This window comes from Podarcis erhardii (assembly GCF_964252035.2).
Source record: "Podarcis erhardii genome assembly, chromosome: 17".
Lineage (NCBI taxonomy): Eukaryota > Metazoa > Chordata > Lepidosauria > Squamata > Lacertidae > Podarcis > Podarcis erhardii.
Genome location: NC_138515.1, coordinates 27,731,513 through 27,748,805, shown reverse-complemented (window position 1 = coordinate 27,748,805; position 17,293 = coordinate 27,731,513). Strand labels below are relative to the sequence as shown.

The 17,293-nt window shown below is 43.4% G+C and overlaps 1 protein-coding gene and 1 long non-coding RNA gene across 3 annotated transcripts in view; both read left to right on the top strand.

The window, feature by feature from the left end:
- LOC309332618 overlaps positions 1–17,293 on the top strand; it is an 86,616-nt gene that overhangs the window by 48,156 nt on the left and 21,167 nt on the right. The gene's annotated exons all lie outside the window — the stretch shown is intronic.
- LOC309332458 (C-type lectin domain family 5 member A-like) lies at positions 2,167–12,826 on the top strand. Of its 2 annotated transcripts, none has more exons than XM_081845676.1 (7): positions 2,167–2,590; positions 3,951–4,039; positions 5,038–5,094; positions 8,367–8,420; positions 9,556–9,704; positions 10,172–10,281; positions 12,339–12,826. In XM_081845676.1, the coding sequence occupies exons 2-7, from the start codon at positions 3,961–3,963 to the stop codon at positions 12,454–12,456; spliced, it is 567 nt and encodes a 188-aa protein (XP_081701802.1). In that variant the 5' UTR covers positions 2,167–2,590; positions 3,951–3,960; the 3' UTR covers positions 12,457–12,826. The 2 variants fall into 2 exon arrangements, with proteins under 2 accessions (XP_081701802.1, XP_081701801.1); XM_081845675.1 differs by having other exon boundaries at positions 2,173–2,548.

Here is a 17,293-nt window from a genome sequence, read left to right as displayed (position 1 = left end):
TGCTGCGATTCGAGTCACATTCTTATGTCGCTGTATACACCAGAAAAGTGGGTGGGGATGTCTTCTCCTGATGCTTATTACTCAATTTATTGCGCATGCAAACACACCCACCTACCCAGCTCCTATTCACCAGAGCTGTCGTCAAGAGTATGTGCAATGACTATCTGAAATGTACACATCTCAGCTTAACCGTAGCTTCTGTTTTCAAACCGGATGGAAGCTGGTTTGGAGAGGAAACACATCAGACAGGAATATTTCTCAAGAAGCTACAAGATACCTATGGATTGTAGCTAATGTCATGTGCCCATGGCTTCAAACACCAGTGGTGGGAGCGCACTGGAGCCAGAGTAAACAGGAATGTGGTGTTGTTGCGGGCATTCGTCAGTCTCCAGAGACAATGGAGTGCACTTTTGGGGGTGACATCAAACTGCCACAATAGTGGCACCAAAGTGCATAGCTGTCAACCGTCCCTTATTTGGTGGGAAACTCCCTTATCCCAGCGGCGTGTCCTGCTGCTGTCCCTTATTGATAATGTTCCTTAAATTTCCCGGGTTTCAAAGGAAGCAGCTTCTCTCCCTCCCTCCCTGCCAGCCAGGGAGGAGGGAGGCTCCAACTGTGTTGCTTGGCTGCCTGTCCCACCCCTCTCCGGAGGGGGAAAGCGGAGGAAGGACTGCAAGTGCTTCTCCCATAGATTTGTAGTGGTAGAGTAGCATAGATGGTCTGATCTGCGGGTTTACTTCAGGCGCTATTTCCCCCCACCCCTCTCTTCCTCCCACCCCGCCTGATGGAACTGAAAGCTGCAGATGGAGCACGAGAGAAAAGATACAGAACTGCAGCTGCATCTTTGTAGCTTAGACTTTGTTTTGCACGAAAGTGGTTGCTGCTTGTAGTTTCATCAGCTGGTGTCTTGAGCAACAACCTCTGGAAATGAAAGGCTAAAAACCGGCACTGCTCTCCCAAATTATCTGGTCCCTTTTAACTTCGTATTTCAGCTGGTTGACTAAAATCCCTTATTTTGGCTGCTGATCCCTTATTTTTGAGGCTGCTAGTCCCTTATTTTCAAATCTGTAAGTTGACAGCTATGCCAAAGTGACCTCCCTGGGGTGCAAATTTGGGTAGCGTGTATGGCAGTCCTGGGCTACCCAAATGACAAGACCCCTGTCTCAGCCTTGCTGATGTGGTCCAACGGAAAGTAGAGCAATATGGTTGGCATCTGTGTGGCTGCAGGGATTACCGGAAGGAGGCTTACAAAGTGCCGTCCAACCATCATAGGGACTATTGTTTTGTGTAGGTTTACTCCTCGTAGTTTTATTTCTCCTAGATATGCTACCTTTCCAAACTGACGAGCCCCATCTGCCCTTTACAGCACATGCAAGCACTGCCTTCTTGACCATTGGACCCACTATTGGTCTCGTTCACTGAATCCACTGGAGCCTGCAGGGAAAATCCCTAACTTATTCAGGGTTTGAGACCCATCGGCTACCCTCATCTGATTAGCCGGCCTGTCAAAGCTGTTCCCAGGGTGTGCAGGGTGAACTGAGTGCAGGGTGGAGAACCAAATGTACGCAGCCAAAAATCCAGCTAGATTTGATTGTTGTTGTTGTTTAGTCGTTTAGTCGTGTCCGACTCTTCGTGACCCCATGGACCAGAGCACGCCAGGCACTTCTGTCTTCCACTGCCTCCCGCAGTTTGGTCAAACTCATGCTGGTAACTTTGAGAACACTGTCCCACCATCTCGTCCTCTGTCGTTCCCTTCTCCTTGTGCCCTCCATCTTTCCCAACATCAGGGTCTTTTCCAGGGAGTCTTCTCTTATCATGAGGTGGCCAAATTATTGGAGCCTCAGCTTCAGGATCTGTCTTTCCAGTGAGCACTCAGGGCTGACTTCCTTCAGAATGGAGAGGTTTGATCTTCTTGCAGGCCATGGGACTCTCAAGAGTCTCCTCCAGCACCATAATTCAAAAGCTTCAATTCTTCGGTGATCAGCCTTCTTTATGGTCCAGCTCTCACTTCCATACATCACTACTGGGATTAGGATTTAATTTAATCAGGATTAGGCTATGCCACAGTGAACGCCCAACCTCTGGATTGGGGGAGCCTGTTTCAGAGTGTACAATCAAATAAGACACTCGCTTTTCTTTATTCAAAATATTTCTGAAATATACACTGGAGGGTGGGAAGAACTACCAAAAAGTGTTAGTTCCCCAAACACCCGATCTGCAGCGTTACGCAATTTTGTGAACCAGCCAAACTTTAGCCTGATTTCCAAAGGTCTCGGTCAGCAGGAAGCCATGAGAGAGAGAGAGAGAGAGGAAAAAATGATGTATGTCATAACTGGGATGTTGACACAGAGGAGGAAGAAAAAGAGATAGAACCGTCAGCCAGGACTTTGGCTTACCAAGAGAGGGAAGGAGAAGAAATATTTCCCCTCTCTCATAGTGGAGGGCTAAAGGCAGGATCACACAGAATATCGACAAAACAAGGTGCGAAAATCAAACGGTCTGAACTGAAGCGGAAAGCGTTCTCATCTTTACAGAGTCCTTCTAATAGGTAACATTTGCTTCTCATCTGGTTTTCTTTTTATAGAAGAGTGTGAGTATATTTTCTATCAAATACAACACACACACACACACACACACACACACACAACATGGCTTGGTCATTTTAAAGGAAAATAGGATCAACTGAAGAAGGATTAGACGAATTAAGAAAAAATGAAAAGGAGATCTATCTCATACCTTCCAACATTTCTCAGATGAAAATAAGGGGATTACAGCCTCTCAGCTGAACCTACCTCACGGGATTGTTGTAAAGAAAAAAATGTGTGAGGGAGGGGATTATGTACAACGCCTACAGATAAATGGAATGAAATAAAATCTGCAAGCTGCCTTGAGTCGGGAAAAAAGGTGGGAAAAAAGGTGGGGAATAATAATAATAATAATAATAATAATAATAATAATAATAGGAACTGTGAGAATGATCAGGAACATACAAGAGAATAAATCCTATTGAACTCAGTGGGACTTAGTTCTGAGTAAAAAATACTTAGGTTTGCTGAACAGTCTTTACCCAGTTACCTGGGATAAACTCAATTGAATACAGTGGGACTTACTTCTGAGTAGACAGTTTTAAGGCTCCATTTACAATAAAGGAATAAACACTTTACATGTTTCCTAAGAAATGACGGGCTTCTAATGCATTGCAATTAAAGAAGTTAAAATGGATTTGTGACATTTTCCTTCAAAATTATAGGAAGGGCTTTGAATGCCAGTTTAACTATTTCCTTCATTTGGTGCAGGTATTTTACTTTCAGTATAAACAGGACTCTGTTTTTGCACCTATACACATACCACTTTTAATTGTTCTCTCAGACATGGAGGGGACGAAAATAGAACACCGGGACATTCTGAGATCAAATCAGAATTGGGACAGCTTCTGTAATTCCGGGACTGTCCCAGGAAAATCAGGACACTTGGAGGTTATACTATCCAACAAATACAGTCATTTGTTTTGATTATAGGTTATAGAAAATAATGAGCATTGTAAGGGGGGGGGAATAGCCTTACCTATTGTAGTAGATTGAATATTATATTAAACAGAGGGTTCTTAATTCTACTTGTGGGATATATTGAGCTTTAAAGAAATGTAATCTGAATCCTGAAATACTGTCCATCAGGAGAGGGGGTTAATTTATATTTACACTTCAATCAATATTACTTTTGTAATAAATCTGAAAGAGCCGGTCTGTTGAGGATCCTTTGATCCTATCCAGCTAAAGTTAATGCTTAAGGTAACTGTGTGACTAATAACTCATTGGCTTCAATGGGGCTTGTTTTAAGCACAATTTATTTTTCATTGGATTGGATGCAACATGGATGCAATAAGCTTGCTATTACATGTGACATAAACCATGATCTTTGGTTGCTAATGAAGCACTACTGAACTCTTTCAGATTAGCCAACATGGGTTGGCAGCATATTGTTCCTGGAATAACCCTCTTGTTGCTCAAGCTTACAGGGACATCCCTGTTCCTTGTTTTCAGTAAGTATTGGTCAGACTTTAGTTTCAAGGCTGCCTTTCTACTTTCATATTTATTTTCACTTGTCATATCCATCATTTTTATTGTATTCTGTATGTGTCAATGACAATGTCCCCTTAGTGCTGTGAAAAAGTTGAATAGGAGGTTACTAGGAAAGGAATAAAAATGAAAGCTGCCAATATTATAATGCCTTTTTTTAGCAAATCTGTGGTGAGCCCACACCCGGAATACCGTGTACAGTTCTGATCTCGACACCTCAAAAAGGTGTGGAAAGGGTCAAGGAACACGATGAATAGGCTGGAACAAGCCCACCATGAGGAAATGTTAAAGCGTGATGGACTTTTTACCTTGGGAAAAGGTAAAGGCGAGGGAGGCATCACAAAGGAAGTAGGATTTTTCCTCCCTCTCTCATAATATTGAAGCACTAAGGGAGCTGAATGGTGGGAAATTCAGAACAGTCAAAAGGAAGTCTTTCTTTATGAGGTGCATAGATCAAACCATGGAAATCGTTTTTTGCAAGATGCTATTATGGCCACAAACCTGGACGGCCTTAAAAGAGGTTTAGTCAGCTTCATGTAAGGCAAGGCTAACAATGACTAAAAGCGATATGACGGTTGCTAGGCAACACGAGCGAGGAGTGTGCTATTGCACTCACATCATGCTTAGGGCATCTGGTCACTGTGAGAACAGGGTGCTGGACCAGATAGGCCTTTGTCCTGATCCTGCAAGCTGAGTGCTTCAAAGTGCCTTTGTACACATCCCTCAGTCATCCCTCAGTGCCATCAAGTGACCATTATTATCCCAATAGTGCAGATAAGGGACTGACAGAAACAGAGGCTTGCCTAAGGCCATTAGGGGACTTATCATCTGCTCTTAGTGCTTTTGATAGACTTGCTGTCCTAGCCGACAAGGAAATATGACTGCATGCATACTGAATTTTAGCAGCCTTTTTAAGGAGTGCTCATCAGACAGATGCCATTCCAAATGTTCTTGTTTTCAGTTCCACAGATCTTCCCTAGGGGAAATTTCAGCTTCATTCCTGAGGAGAATTACACAGGTAAAACTACAGCAGTTCTCTGGGGAATCTCTGAGCTTAAATAAAGAAGGGTTTTGCAAACATTCTTGCTGAAAAATGCAATTCTTTTTTTTCTTTTAAAGATATTTATTAGAGTTTCAAAAATTTTCAAAAAGGTTACAAAATAAGAAAAAAAAGGAACAAAGAAAAAAGAAAAAATACAAAGTAAAAAACAAATCAATCTTTTCATGTCTTGTTTTTCATTTGCTTATTTCTCTGACTTCCTCACACCTCCCTTTTTTGTATTCCAATTCAGTTAGTTAATTCAGCAAATCCTTTCCCTCCTTAATGCAATTCTTTTTTTCACCGTTTCCACAACACTCATCGATCAATGATGAAATAGTCCTGATTTGCTGTCACTCTTATTTGACTTTATTTTGCAGTGAATCAGTAACGCGGTCACATATCCAACCTTGATTGACTACATAATGTTGTGATGTCACACTCTATGCGCACCCTAATTGGCAAGGCTCAGCCACGGTACTACATCAGAAAGCCTTTTCCTCTTTTGAATATGGTGACATCATAATATAGCCAAATTTGATTTGCTAACAAATCTGAGACATCATTCTGTTCATGATGCAGTTCCTTTTTTTTAAATAATAATTTTTATTCATTTTCCAAACACATAATAAAGACAAGCGAAACACAAAACAAAAACATACAAAACATTTAAACATGTATAACTTCATAATCTTATTTTCATGCACCTTCTTTCCTTCGACTTCCCCATACCTCCCCATCACTGCATCCTTGTTTTACGATTCTTTAGCAACCCTTTAGTCAATTTATCTATAATTCCCTTTCATTAAGTTTTCTTTAATTTGTTAATTACAGCTGTAATTCTCTGCTTCTTACCCCTTGACATCTTAACACTCCTCAATTTTACAACAGTTTTTAAGATATATTTTAAATTTCTTCCAGTCCTCTTCCACTGTCTCCTTCCCCTGGTCGCGGATTCTGCCAGTCATCTCAGCCAGTCCCATAAAGTCCGTCACCTTTGTTTGCCATTCTTCCAGAGTAGGTAGTTCTTGCATCTTCCAATACTTTGCCAGAAGAATTCTTGCTGCTGTGGTAGCATACATAAAAAAGATCCTGTCCCTCTTTAACACCAATTGGCCAACCATGCCCAAGAGAAAAGCCTCAGGTTTCCATGATGCAGTTCCTGACTGGCTGAAATAATCCATATGACAGGAAGTAGAGAGAAGCACCAGTCAGTTTGGTGGCGGGGTGGGGGGTGGGAAGTGATGCTGAAACAATTACAGCCAATAGAAAAGAAATGGTTCTTCACATAGCTGTCAACTTTTCCCTTTTCTTGCGAGGAATGCTATTTGGAATAAGGGAATTTCCCTTAAAAAAAAGGGAAACGTTGACAGCTATGGTTCTTCACCAAACAGGATAGAATAAAAGGAGAATACTTATACAACGCAGGTGGGATGCGGCTGGCGCTGTGGGTTAAACCACTGAGCCTAGGACTTGCCGATCAGAAGGTCGGCGGTTCGAACCCCCGTGACGGGGTGAGCTCCCGTTGCTCGGTCCCTGCTCCTGCCAACCTAGCAGTTCGAAAGAACATCAAAGTGCAAGTAGATAAATAGGTACTGCTCTGGCAGGAAAGTAAATGGCGTTTCCGTGTGCTGCTCTGGTTCACCAGAAGCGGCTTAGTCATGTTGGCCACAGGACCCGGAAGCTGTACGTCGGCTCCCTCGGCCGATAAAGCGAGATGAGTGCTGCAACCCCAGAGTCGGTCACGACTGGACCTAATAGTCAGGGGTCCCTTTACCTTTACCTTTACTTATACAACAGGGAAGCAGAATCTCCAGAACAGTGGCCAATCTAGGTTAGTCAGGAGTTCTAATTTGGCCCATGACACCATTTCCCCCCAGCCATGTCCGTCTGTCTCATATTATGACATCAAGTGTGGGTCAGGTAAAGCCATGGATGTGTGCATTTTGAACCTTTTTACATTTGACACCAATGCAAGTCGCTCTGGAATTGGTTCCACTCAGGGGCTTAAAAGTAGTGCTCATCCCTGATGCAAGCAGGGTGTTATGTACTGAATTGAGTAGGATCCAAAAGGCAACAGTCTGATTGGTCCTAGAACAATAGGATTCAGAATGCAGCAGTCTGATTGGTCCTAGAACAATAGGGTCCAGAATGCAGCAGTCTGATTGGTCCACAGAAACCACCCAATCCAGTTCCAGGTGGAAGTGAATCCGCAACCTGATTGGCCTACAGGAGAATCCCGGAATTAGCCGGGGGGAATTAGTCACGTGGGGCCCATTTTGTAAATAATGTATATAAGGCAGACATTCTGGGGGAACTTCCATTCCTCCTCACCACTATGAGCTGAATAAAGAGCATGAAATCCACTCTCGACTCCGAGTATACAGTATTTCACAGGGCATAAAGATTAGGTGTTGACTGAAAGCGCTCTCTCTCTCTCTCTCTCTCTCTCTCTCTCTCTCTCTCTCTCTCCAGAGATCTTTGCAGCTATAGCTTGAAGTCATGATTCATTCAGGCTCTACAGTATTGAAATCAATTTTTTAAAAATAGTTTGAAAAGTTAATCATGACATAAAACTGGTTGATTTCAGTGGGAACTAATTACAATTATGTACCTTTTATATTTGACTTCACTTAATAATGCTTTCTTTTGAAATGTTCAAGATTTATTTGTTAACTTTGCTCTGCTAAACATGCATTCTGCAGTTGACCTCCTCTGTAGTTTTTTTTTGTAAAAAACCGTTTAGGATAATTTTTTAGGTAAAGGTAAAGGGACCCCTGCCCATTAGGTCCAGTCACGGACGACTCTGGGGTTGTGGCGCTCATCTTGCTTTATTGGCCGAGGGAGCTGGCGTACAGCTTCTGGGTCATGTGGCCAGCATGACTAAGCCGCTTCTGGCGAACCAGAGCAGCACAATTTTTTTGTTTCCTGTTACTTATGTTTGAATGAATGTTAATTGTATTTAAATGTATACTTTATATTTGACTTTCTTCAGTAAGATATTATTTTGAATTTTTTTTTTGCTGTTTTGATGTAGGTTGTAAACTGCTTTGAGACACCCCCCAGTATAAAGCAGTATAGAAATGAAATGAAAAGTGAATAGTTAACTCAGTCCAGATTGAATCCAAAGTACGGTATTTTTGGAAATACCTATCAAAATTTACCCCAAATCTAAATACTGTAGAAGAATACTACAGTTGTACAGCTTTTCAAAGTTTATTAATAGAGGCAAAAAATGTATTCGTTTTCAGAACTGCTGATTACTACTAACCTGCCTGAAGGAAGAGCTACAATTGCAACCACAGGTATCATTATCATTTGAATATTTGGAAACAGAAACCAGTAGTATTAATTATATTGTGCTGTAAAAAAAGAAAAGAGGTGTTATGGATCTATTTTCTAGTCGGGAGAGAGCATTGGAGACTTTTAATGCTTTTCATAATAAATTGTTTATTTTTAAATGTACAGATTGAGGAGATGGAAAACAGGCAGGGAGGCAGGCACATACACACACATACAGTCACAATAATGATATTGAAGCTGCATCATTCTGGCACCCTGAATGTTCTGGCAACTCCCTGTAGGCGGTTCTTTTGTGGCACCAGTAACATATGAAAATCCACATCTCTGGGAATAGTAGTAACTATACAACCTTTAGAAGACATCTGAAGGCAGCCCTGTATAGGGAAGTTTTTAAAAAATGTTTTATTATGTTTTTGTATATGCTGGAAGCTACGATGGTTTAAAGTGGGACGATACTGCTTTAATTGTATGATGTGGATGTGGTTTAATTATGAACATGCAGAGGTTGTGAGTGGGTCCTGGAACACAGTTGTAATAGGGACAACAACAACAACTTTATTATTTACAGTATACCCCGCCCATCTGGCTGGGTTTCCCCAGCCACTCTGGGCAGCTTCCAACGAAAGATTAAAAGTACATTAAAATACCAGTCATTAAAAACTTCCCTAAACAGGACTGCCTTCGGATGGGACTCCTTGCCAATACATGTTCAGCGAACATACCGGGGTTCAGAAAGCAAAGGAACACAGTTGGCATATTTGGTAGATAAATATGTAACTAAACCAATACTCCTAAACTACGCTGCCTTTTTTCAATTTAACCTTCCATATATCCAGCGGGAGGCCTAAGAACCTTGTTGTAGATCTTCTCTCTGTCCACTCATTGAAGGAAGAGGGACATACACAAAATTACCCCACCTGCCCCTCAGTGGAGGCATGCATGCAGTTACAGAAAGATTAAGAATGCCAGGCTGGGGGTTTAGGAAAGCAGCAAGCAGGCACCTAAGATGGCATTAGAATGGGGCCAAAGTCCTCTCTGGTGGTGACAGTTTGTGTGTCACCATTCCCTTCTTGAGTTGGAATTTTCATTATTAATATTGAGTTCTTGATGTGTTCATCTGCTTTTATCATGCTGCAGTCCAGATTCCTCAGAAGCCTCCTACATGGGAAAGACACAGAGGGAGTGAATTTTGGTTTACTGAAACCAAAGAGGTTTGGTTCCACTGCCGATTAGATTGCATGCAATGGAGCTCCGACCTAGCGATCATCAGTGATAGAAAGGAACTGGTAAGATTGAGCTCACTTTGATGGGAGAAAAAATGTGCCACTGGAGTTAAATTTCTTTAACCAGGGATGAGGAGAGTTGAGAACATCTTGCACAGAATTCACACCATACCTGTAAAGCACATCCAAGTCACATTTAAAGTACATGAATTTCCCCAAAGAATCATGGGAATTGTAGTTTGTTAAGTGTCCTGGGAACAACCTTTAAGACAGTCTTCAACAGCGTGGTGGCCTCCAGATGATTTCAGCAGGCTGGAGTTGTAGCCAAAAGCATCTGGAAGCTACTAGATTGACGAAAAGTGTGGTATCATTTTCATGTGGTCTGAATGAATCATTGTCCTTGAAGGCACAAATAGATTCTTCTGTCTTAGTGGGAGCTGGAAAATAGCATCCTTTTCATCTGGCCATCCTTGCCAGTTGTAATTTCCTCTGCCCTGATTTTCCTCATTCATTCATTCTTCTCTTGCCAGGAGTTTATTCAGAATAAAACTGCAATGGGTTCTTATTTCATTGGACTGACGTATACAGTGGCTCAAAACAAATGGCTATGGACCGACGGCACAGAACTCAGGAATAACCTGTATGTGTGATATTCTCTTTCACCCTTCTTATGGTGGGTGGGTTACATCCTCCATGGGGCATCGTCTTCACTCACTGGCCCTCTGGGGTTGCAGCTCTCATCTCGCTTTATTGGCCAAGGGAGCCGGCGTACAGCTTTTGGGTCATGTGGCCAGCATGACTAAGCCGCTTCTGGCGAACCAGAGCAGTGCACGGAAACGCCGTTTACCTTCCCGCCGGAGTGGTACCTATTTATCTACTTTCACTTTGACGTGCTTTCGAACTGCTAGGTTGGCAGGAGCAGGGACTGAGCAACGGGAGCTCACCCCGTCACGGAGATTCGAACCGCCGACCTTCTGATCAGCAAGTCCTAGGCTCTGTGGTTTAACCCACAGTGCCACCCCCGTCCCTCTCTGTTGTATATAGTACTGGAATACCTTAAGATAAGATGATGCTCAGGATGACTTGATGCCAAAAAGGGTATCCTGCATATTGAGTTATTGTCAAGAAGTGGTAATTTCAGCAAACACAACTTTTCTTATGTCGGCATGGCAAGCTGCATCTGCCAGAATTCCCTCTTCTGCATTACTCCTGAAGATATATTCTTCAACATCTCACAGATGAAAACAAGGACACTGCCGTAACATCTCTAGGCTCAGTTCACATGTAATGCTAAGTCCCAACAGGGCTTCCTCCCAAGGTGAGGGGAAGTGTCCTAGGTGAAGTCTGGCAGGACAGCTTACTCTTTGGAATTAACCCCTTCATGCATTTAGACTTAAGCATGTTGGTTATATGAAGCTGGTAATCCCACAAGGTCCTGCTTTGAAAAAGACAAACCATGTGACAGAGTCTGAATCATATACTAATCCAAATGATGGGTTAGCCCACAGCAGTGTCCACATGCTTGTGCAATTGTGCTAAGTCATACCTTGGTTTAATGTTACATATACGGTAAATCGGGTCCTTGTGTTACACCGAGACTCTCTGCCAGAATCCCTCCCCTGTTATTAATCATGGTTGAATTCCACTCGCCATACGCTGCATTCATTCCCTCTTCCAATCAGCAGTTCAAATCCATGCGATGGGGTGAGCTCCTGTTGCTCTATTCCAGCTTTTGCCAACCTAGCAGTTTGAAAGCACGCCAGTGCAAGTAGATAAATAGGTACCATTGCAGCGGGAAGGTAAATGGCGTTTCAGTGTACTCTGGCTTCCATCATGGTGTCCTGTTGCGCCAGAAGCAGTTTAGTTGTGACCCACATGACCCAGAAAGCTGTCTGTGGACAAACGCTGACTCCCTCGGCCTGAAAGCGAGATGAGCGCCGCACCCCATAGTCGCCTTTGACTGGACTTAACCATCCAGGGGTCATTTACCTATTTTACCTGTCGTTCCCTATGACACATCCTGTACTGCACAGATTTAAAAACCTTGTGTTTCTTCCTTTGCTTAGTGATTAGAACACAAGTGTTTTCTACTATGTTGGCCTTGTCTGCACAGTTTATTAAATTATGGTTTGTTTGATTGTCTGAACCTTGTCTGGTGGCGTCACTAATTTGCTGCCATCAAAGCATCATCTGAAGCCATGGTGGTGGCTTATTTAAATTGGTTTAACTATGAGGAAGCTATTGATTAGTCAGTTTTCTCAGAAAAGTGAAACAGAAAGCAACTTACAACCTCACATCATGTTGCAGGTTGGGGGTGAAGGTGGGACCTGAGCCTGAAAAAGCTGAGGACAACATCTCCAGGGAGTTTTTAGATGTTCCTAGGGAGTTTTTAAGCTGAGGGAGTTAACAAGCTGGCCAACAAGGCACCTCCTGTCCATTTACTAGTGCCATCTGGTTCCCCTAAGTACTCACCTGAGAAGCAAAATGAGCATGGAGGAGCAACACTGGGAACTGGCCATTTTGAGTGGGCAATGTCTGGGGCTTTGATCCACACAACCCCTTCCTCTGCTTCTCCATCAAAGTTAGCCTTCTCAGGAAAGGAGCTGCTGATCAGGGCCTTAGCCAATGATCAGCCATTATACTTAGTTGTAGCAAACATGGTCAGCTTCACAGTTCTGCTGCATTCTGTTTTTACAGCTTTGCAATGAGACCAAAAGCGGCGGATGATGAATGTGCAACTCTTGCAGCAGGAGAACTGAAACCAGTGTCATGCCACCAAGAACACCACTGTATCTGTGAGAAGAATCCTGTGTAGTTCATCTGAAACAGCACCATGCAGTGACGTAACAAGGAAGAAGACAGAACCATGGACTTTTATTCTGGAACATTCTCAGCTCTATCTGGTGGAGCCTTCTCCATGCAGAGAAGATGCTCTAACCCTTCCCTCAGGTTGGACTTCAAAGCAATGAATGGAAATGTTATGTACTGAAGCTCTCACCCTGGGCCAGCAGGGGGATACTGTAGATAGTTATGCAAATAAGGGATCGAAAGTGACGTTCAGTGATTGGATAGTTTTAGAAAATTGTAACAGTTACATTGTACTGGAGCTCTATATAAGCAGGCTGATTGAACCCTTCAGTTCAGTTCTGTGCTGGCCTGTAAATAAACAAGAGCTGTTTGAAGAATCGCTGTGTCGTCTGATATGTTCACCCACAACATAACAGGAAAAGCATTATAATTTCCTAATAACTAAAATGTTTTTAAACCTGTCTCCAAGTCCACACACTGATGTGTGCTTTTCTGTTTTACAATTTTGGACTGATAATATCAGAAATGTGTAAGCAGAATAAGAATGGTTATTTTGAATCTTAGAGGCTTTGGCCTAGTGTTGTGTGCTCTGCAATTCTTTTGAGCCATGAAAATTCCCAAGAGTCCAGCATAGGCCTAGCTTTTCTTTCTTTTGGAATGAGGCAACTGGTGGTTTACTAAGCCTTTTGTGTGATATGTGGTTTATTTAAACATAGATACAGGTTGGGCATAGATAGCAGGTTCACAGTTTCTGAGGAACGTCGGAGGGCATGTCAGTATTAAACCCTGCCACCTCATCCGTTTTCTCGTGGTGGGAGACACAAGCGCCGTTAAAATCTCACGCGAAGCAGGTGAGCTCCCTGTGTCTCTCTTCAATCCATCTGAAACCCAACAACTTGATGACATCACCATTGCTCTGCAGTGAATTTTTTTCTAGGGGAACAGGTAGGGCCAGAGGCGAGGGAAATCATGCCTTTCTCCCTAAGCTGGGCAGAAGCTTCTCGGGCTTTGGGAAGACGGCACCAGGGGAATATTTAGGGGACTAGCCTCTGGAAGAGGGAAGAATGACAAGCACTCTTGCAGGAAAAGATTTCCAAAGATGCCTGGGTTTCAGTTCCTTAAATGAAAATGTAATGGCATTCCACCACACCCCTAATTGCAGCTAGATAATGCAGGAAAAACACTGTGGGCACAGGAAAGCAACAGGCAATGTTTAAAGATTATTATTGTATTAAAAAGGGGTGATTTGTGTATTTAGTGTGTATATATATATATATATATATATATATATATATATATATATGCATATATGTATATGTATGTATATATATATATATATATGTTGCTTAACCAGAAAAATCTCCAAGCGCTGTACATGATAAAATAATTATCAATAAAACATAGATAAAATCGGCAACACCATTATATATAATTATATATAATGTATAATGTATATAAGCATATATATACATTATTTGTTAATTTTGCTCTGGCCTGCATGCATTGCTGTACAGTACTGCATGTGTGTGAAAAGTCACGTATTTCAGCTCTGGGTAGCAAAGCACAGACAGATTTGCAAATTTGTGTGTGTGTGTGTGTGACAAATTCCAGAGGGGCCATCCGGTTAGGTTGCAATAAGAGATTGTAATGGATTGCTTTGAAGTCATTTCAGCATCAGGTGGAAATGAAAATCTCCCCAACATCCATCCTGCTCCTGCTTTCATGCCGCCATCCTGTCCTGTATTTTGCCAGAACAAAGATGGCAGCCCTATCCGTGATGGAGAATCTCGTGTCTTATTTTAAGAGGTTATGACGTCAACCGTTATAATGCTGTGATCTACAGAGATAAACCAAATTGATACTCACCCCTGTTCTCACTAATTGTTCCTACCAAGCGGTACTGGTTCTACCACTAGGCAGAGTGAGAATTTGGGTGTTATGAGAGGGTAGCAAGCGGTTAGCTATTTACCGTACTTTACTATGATTGCATTTCTTACTGCCAGGCAAGGGGAGATGTGCTAGTAGGATTTTCTGCCTCAGGTGCTTTGGAATTTACAGTGCCTTTCTAGACATGTCTAATTTCTATTAAATTGAATGGGGCTTATTCCCAATTCCCAAGCCTTCACATTTTTTTTTGTGGGGGAGGGGGAAGAGTGTATCTGTATAATGTGCACTAGCACTTTGTCTTTAGTGTGCATGAATGTAAATATATTAGTCTTGTCACTTAAGCTGCAATTCTGTACACACTTATCTTAAAGTCAGACCCTCTCAATTCTTCTTTCTAAGTAGACATATATAGGTATGCACAGCCTGCCAATTGTCCAGGTCACATGCTGCAGCTGGTCAGGCTCACTTTAAATTCTTGTTTATATTGTTGTTTTCCACTGAATCTTTCATTTATCCAGAAGGCCCAATTTCCTGTTTGCTTTTGAATCCTGTGCCCAAACTGTAGGTATGTAAAAAGGCATTGATTTTGTTCCCCTTCATATTTGTCATATGCAGTGATGTTTCCATTGCACTGCAATTCAGCTTCCCACAAAAATGAGGCTATTTGCCTTGCTGTCAGCTAGGGCGAAATCTGGCGTCATTCATTATCTTGTCGTTACATTATCCCACGCCATTCATTTCAATGCAAAGGAGAGGCAAAGAATCCTGGGAAATATAGTTTACCTCTCACAGAGCTACACCCTTAACAAACTACACTTCCAGTGGTTCTTTAAGGGTAAAGGTAAAGGGACCCCTGACCATTAGGTCCAGTCGTGGCTGACTCTGGGGTTGCGGCGCTCATCTTGCTTTATTGGCCAAGGGAGCCGGCGTACAGCTTCTGGGTCATGTGGCCAGCATGACTAAGCCGCTTCTGGCGAACCAGAGCAGTGCACGGAAACACCATTTACCTTCCCGCTGGAGTGGTACCTATTTATCTACTTGCACTTTTGAACTGCTAGGTTGGCAGGAGCAGGGACCGAGCAACGGGAGCTCACCCCATCACGGTGATTCGAACCGCCGACCTTCTGATCAGCAAGTCCTAGGCTCTGTGGTTTAACCCACAGCGCCACCCGCGTCCCTTCTTTAAGGGTAGTAGTGTGCTTTAAGTGCATGGTATTCTATGCAGCCTTAGTTTAGGGGGGAGAGATAAGTGTCTGGTTATGTATTGTTATGTATCATTTGTGGACCAAAAACAACACCAGCAAATACGGGTCATATTTGCTGAAGTGATGAGTCAGTACTGGCATTTCTCACTCCTGTTTCCATTTCCATTGGATTTCTCTGACATCTCTACCAGACGATGACTTAAGGGCGCTTCCAGATGGAGCTGTTCATTCGCACAAAATTTGGTGGCCGTCCTCCACTTTTTGGTGCAATTATCCCATGCTTTTCTAAATGCAATTAGTCTGATAAGAAAAATGAAAGAAAGTTGCACCGGAATGTGCAAGGTAATGACCAGTGGTCAACCACATTGTATGCAGAACATCGAGCTGGTGATTGCTTGACAAACAGGTGATGTCATATCACCTTCTTGCCAGTTTTGTGCAAAAATATAAGCTGGAATCCCCAAGGAACAGCCGATCTGGAAGTTTCCTAAGCTGACGCTTTGCCGCCAGCACAAAACACTAGCGTGCTTTTTTCCCTTCTGCAACCACACATATCCTCAGACTGCTTATCCAAGCAGTGTGCATTGTTGGAGATGCTTTAATTAGCACAACCGGAAATTCGGCAGTCATTGACACGCAAACACATGCCAAACACACAGAAGAGAAAGCAGAACTGTCCCTGCCACTCCATCTCTGTGTGTTTGGCAGAGGGTTTGTCTGTGCAGGGGTGGGGGCTGATGGGTGTTCCAACGCGAGGGCCAGGGCCAGAGGGGTGCATTCCCACTCACCCCTCCATGTGTTTGATATGCATGTTTCCATGGTCCTCAGATGTGTTGATTTCAGGTGAATTAGTGATACACTGCCCCCTTAAGGACATCTGGTCTCGAGATCAACGCCCCCACCGTTTTCCACCAGTGGTTCCCAGGGAGGGTGGCATAGCCGTCAACTTATAGATTTGAAAATAAGGGACCAGCAGCCAAAATAAGGGATTTTAGTCAACCAACTGAAATACGAAGTTAAAAGGGACCAGATAATTTTGGAGAGCAGTGCCAGTTTTTAGTCCTTCGTTTCCAGAGGTTGCTGCTCAAGACACCAGCTGATGAAACATTGCAATTAAATAACTACAAGCAGCAATCACTTTTCACGCAAAACGAAGTTCAAGCTAAGAAGATGCTGCTGCAGTTCTGTATCTTTTCTTTCATGCTCCATCTTCAGCTTTCAGTTCCATCAGGCCGGGCAGGAGGAAGAGAGGAGGGGGACAATAGCGCCCGAAGTAAACGCGCAGATCAGACCATCTATTCTAGTCTACCACTACAAATCTATGGGAGAAGCGCTTGCAGTCCTTCCTCCGCTTTCCCCCTCTATGGTTAGCCCTTGGAACACCTGCCCGTGCCTCCGCCTCCACCTCCTCTCTCTGAACTGCTTTTTCTATGGTTGCCCTCGCTCTCCTCTCAAGGCTCCTCAGCAATTCATAGGCTGTACCAGGCTGCCCATCAGCCACAGTATGGCCTAGTGGGAGCGGCGGCGGCAGGCAGAGGGGAGGCCCCAGGCAGAGACGCTCAGCTTGGTGGCCATGAGGAGTTTGGCGGCAGAAGGGCCCGAGGCTCCCACCAGTCCCAGCAGGAAGGGGCTCCTGGGGGCTGAGGCTGGTGAGAGGAAGCTGGAGGGGGCCAGGCCGGGCAGCCAAGCAACACAGTTGGAGCCTCCCTCCTCCCTGGCCGGCAGGGAGGGAGGGAGGGAGAGGAGCTGCTT

Bases quoted from the DNA above. Each gene is read 5' to 3' on its own strand.
- LOC309332458 (XM_081845676.1), top strand. From the start codon at position 3,961: ATGGGTTGGCAGCATATTGTTCCTGGAATAACCCTCTTGTTGCTCAAG. The intron at 4,040-5,037 runs GTAAGTATTGGT...TCTTGTTTTCAG, and splicing joins ATCCCTGTTCCTTGTTTTCA to TTCCACAGATCTTCCCTAGG. The intron at 10,282-12,338 runs GTATGTGTGATA...CTGTTTTTACAG, and splicing joins ACAGAACTCAGGAATAACCT to CTTTGCAATGAGACCAAAAG.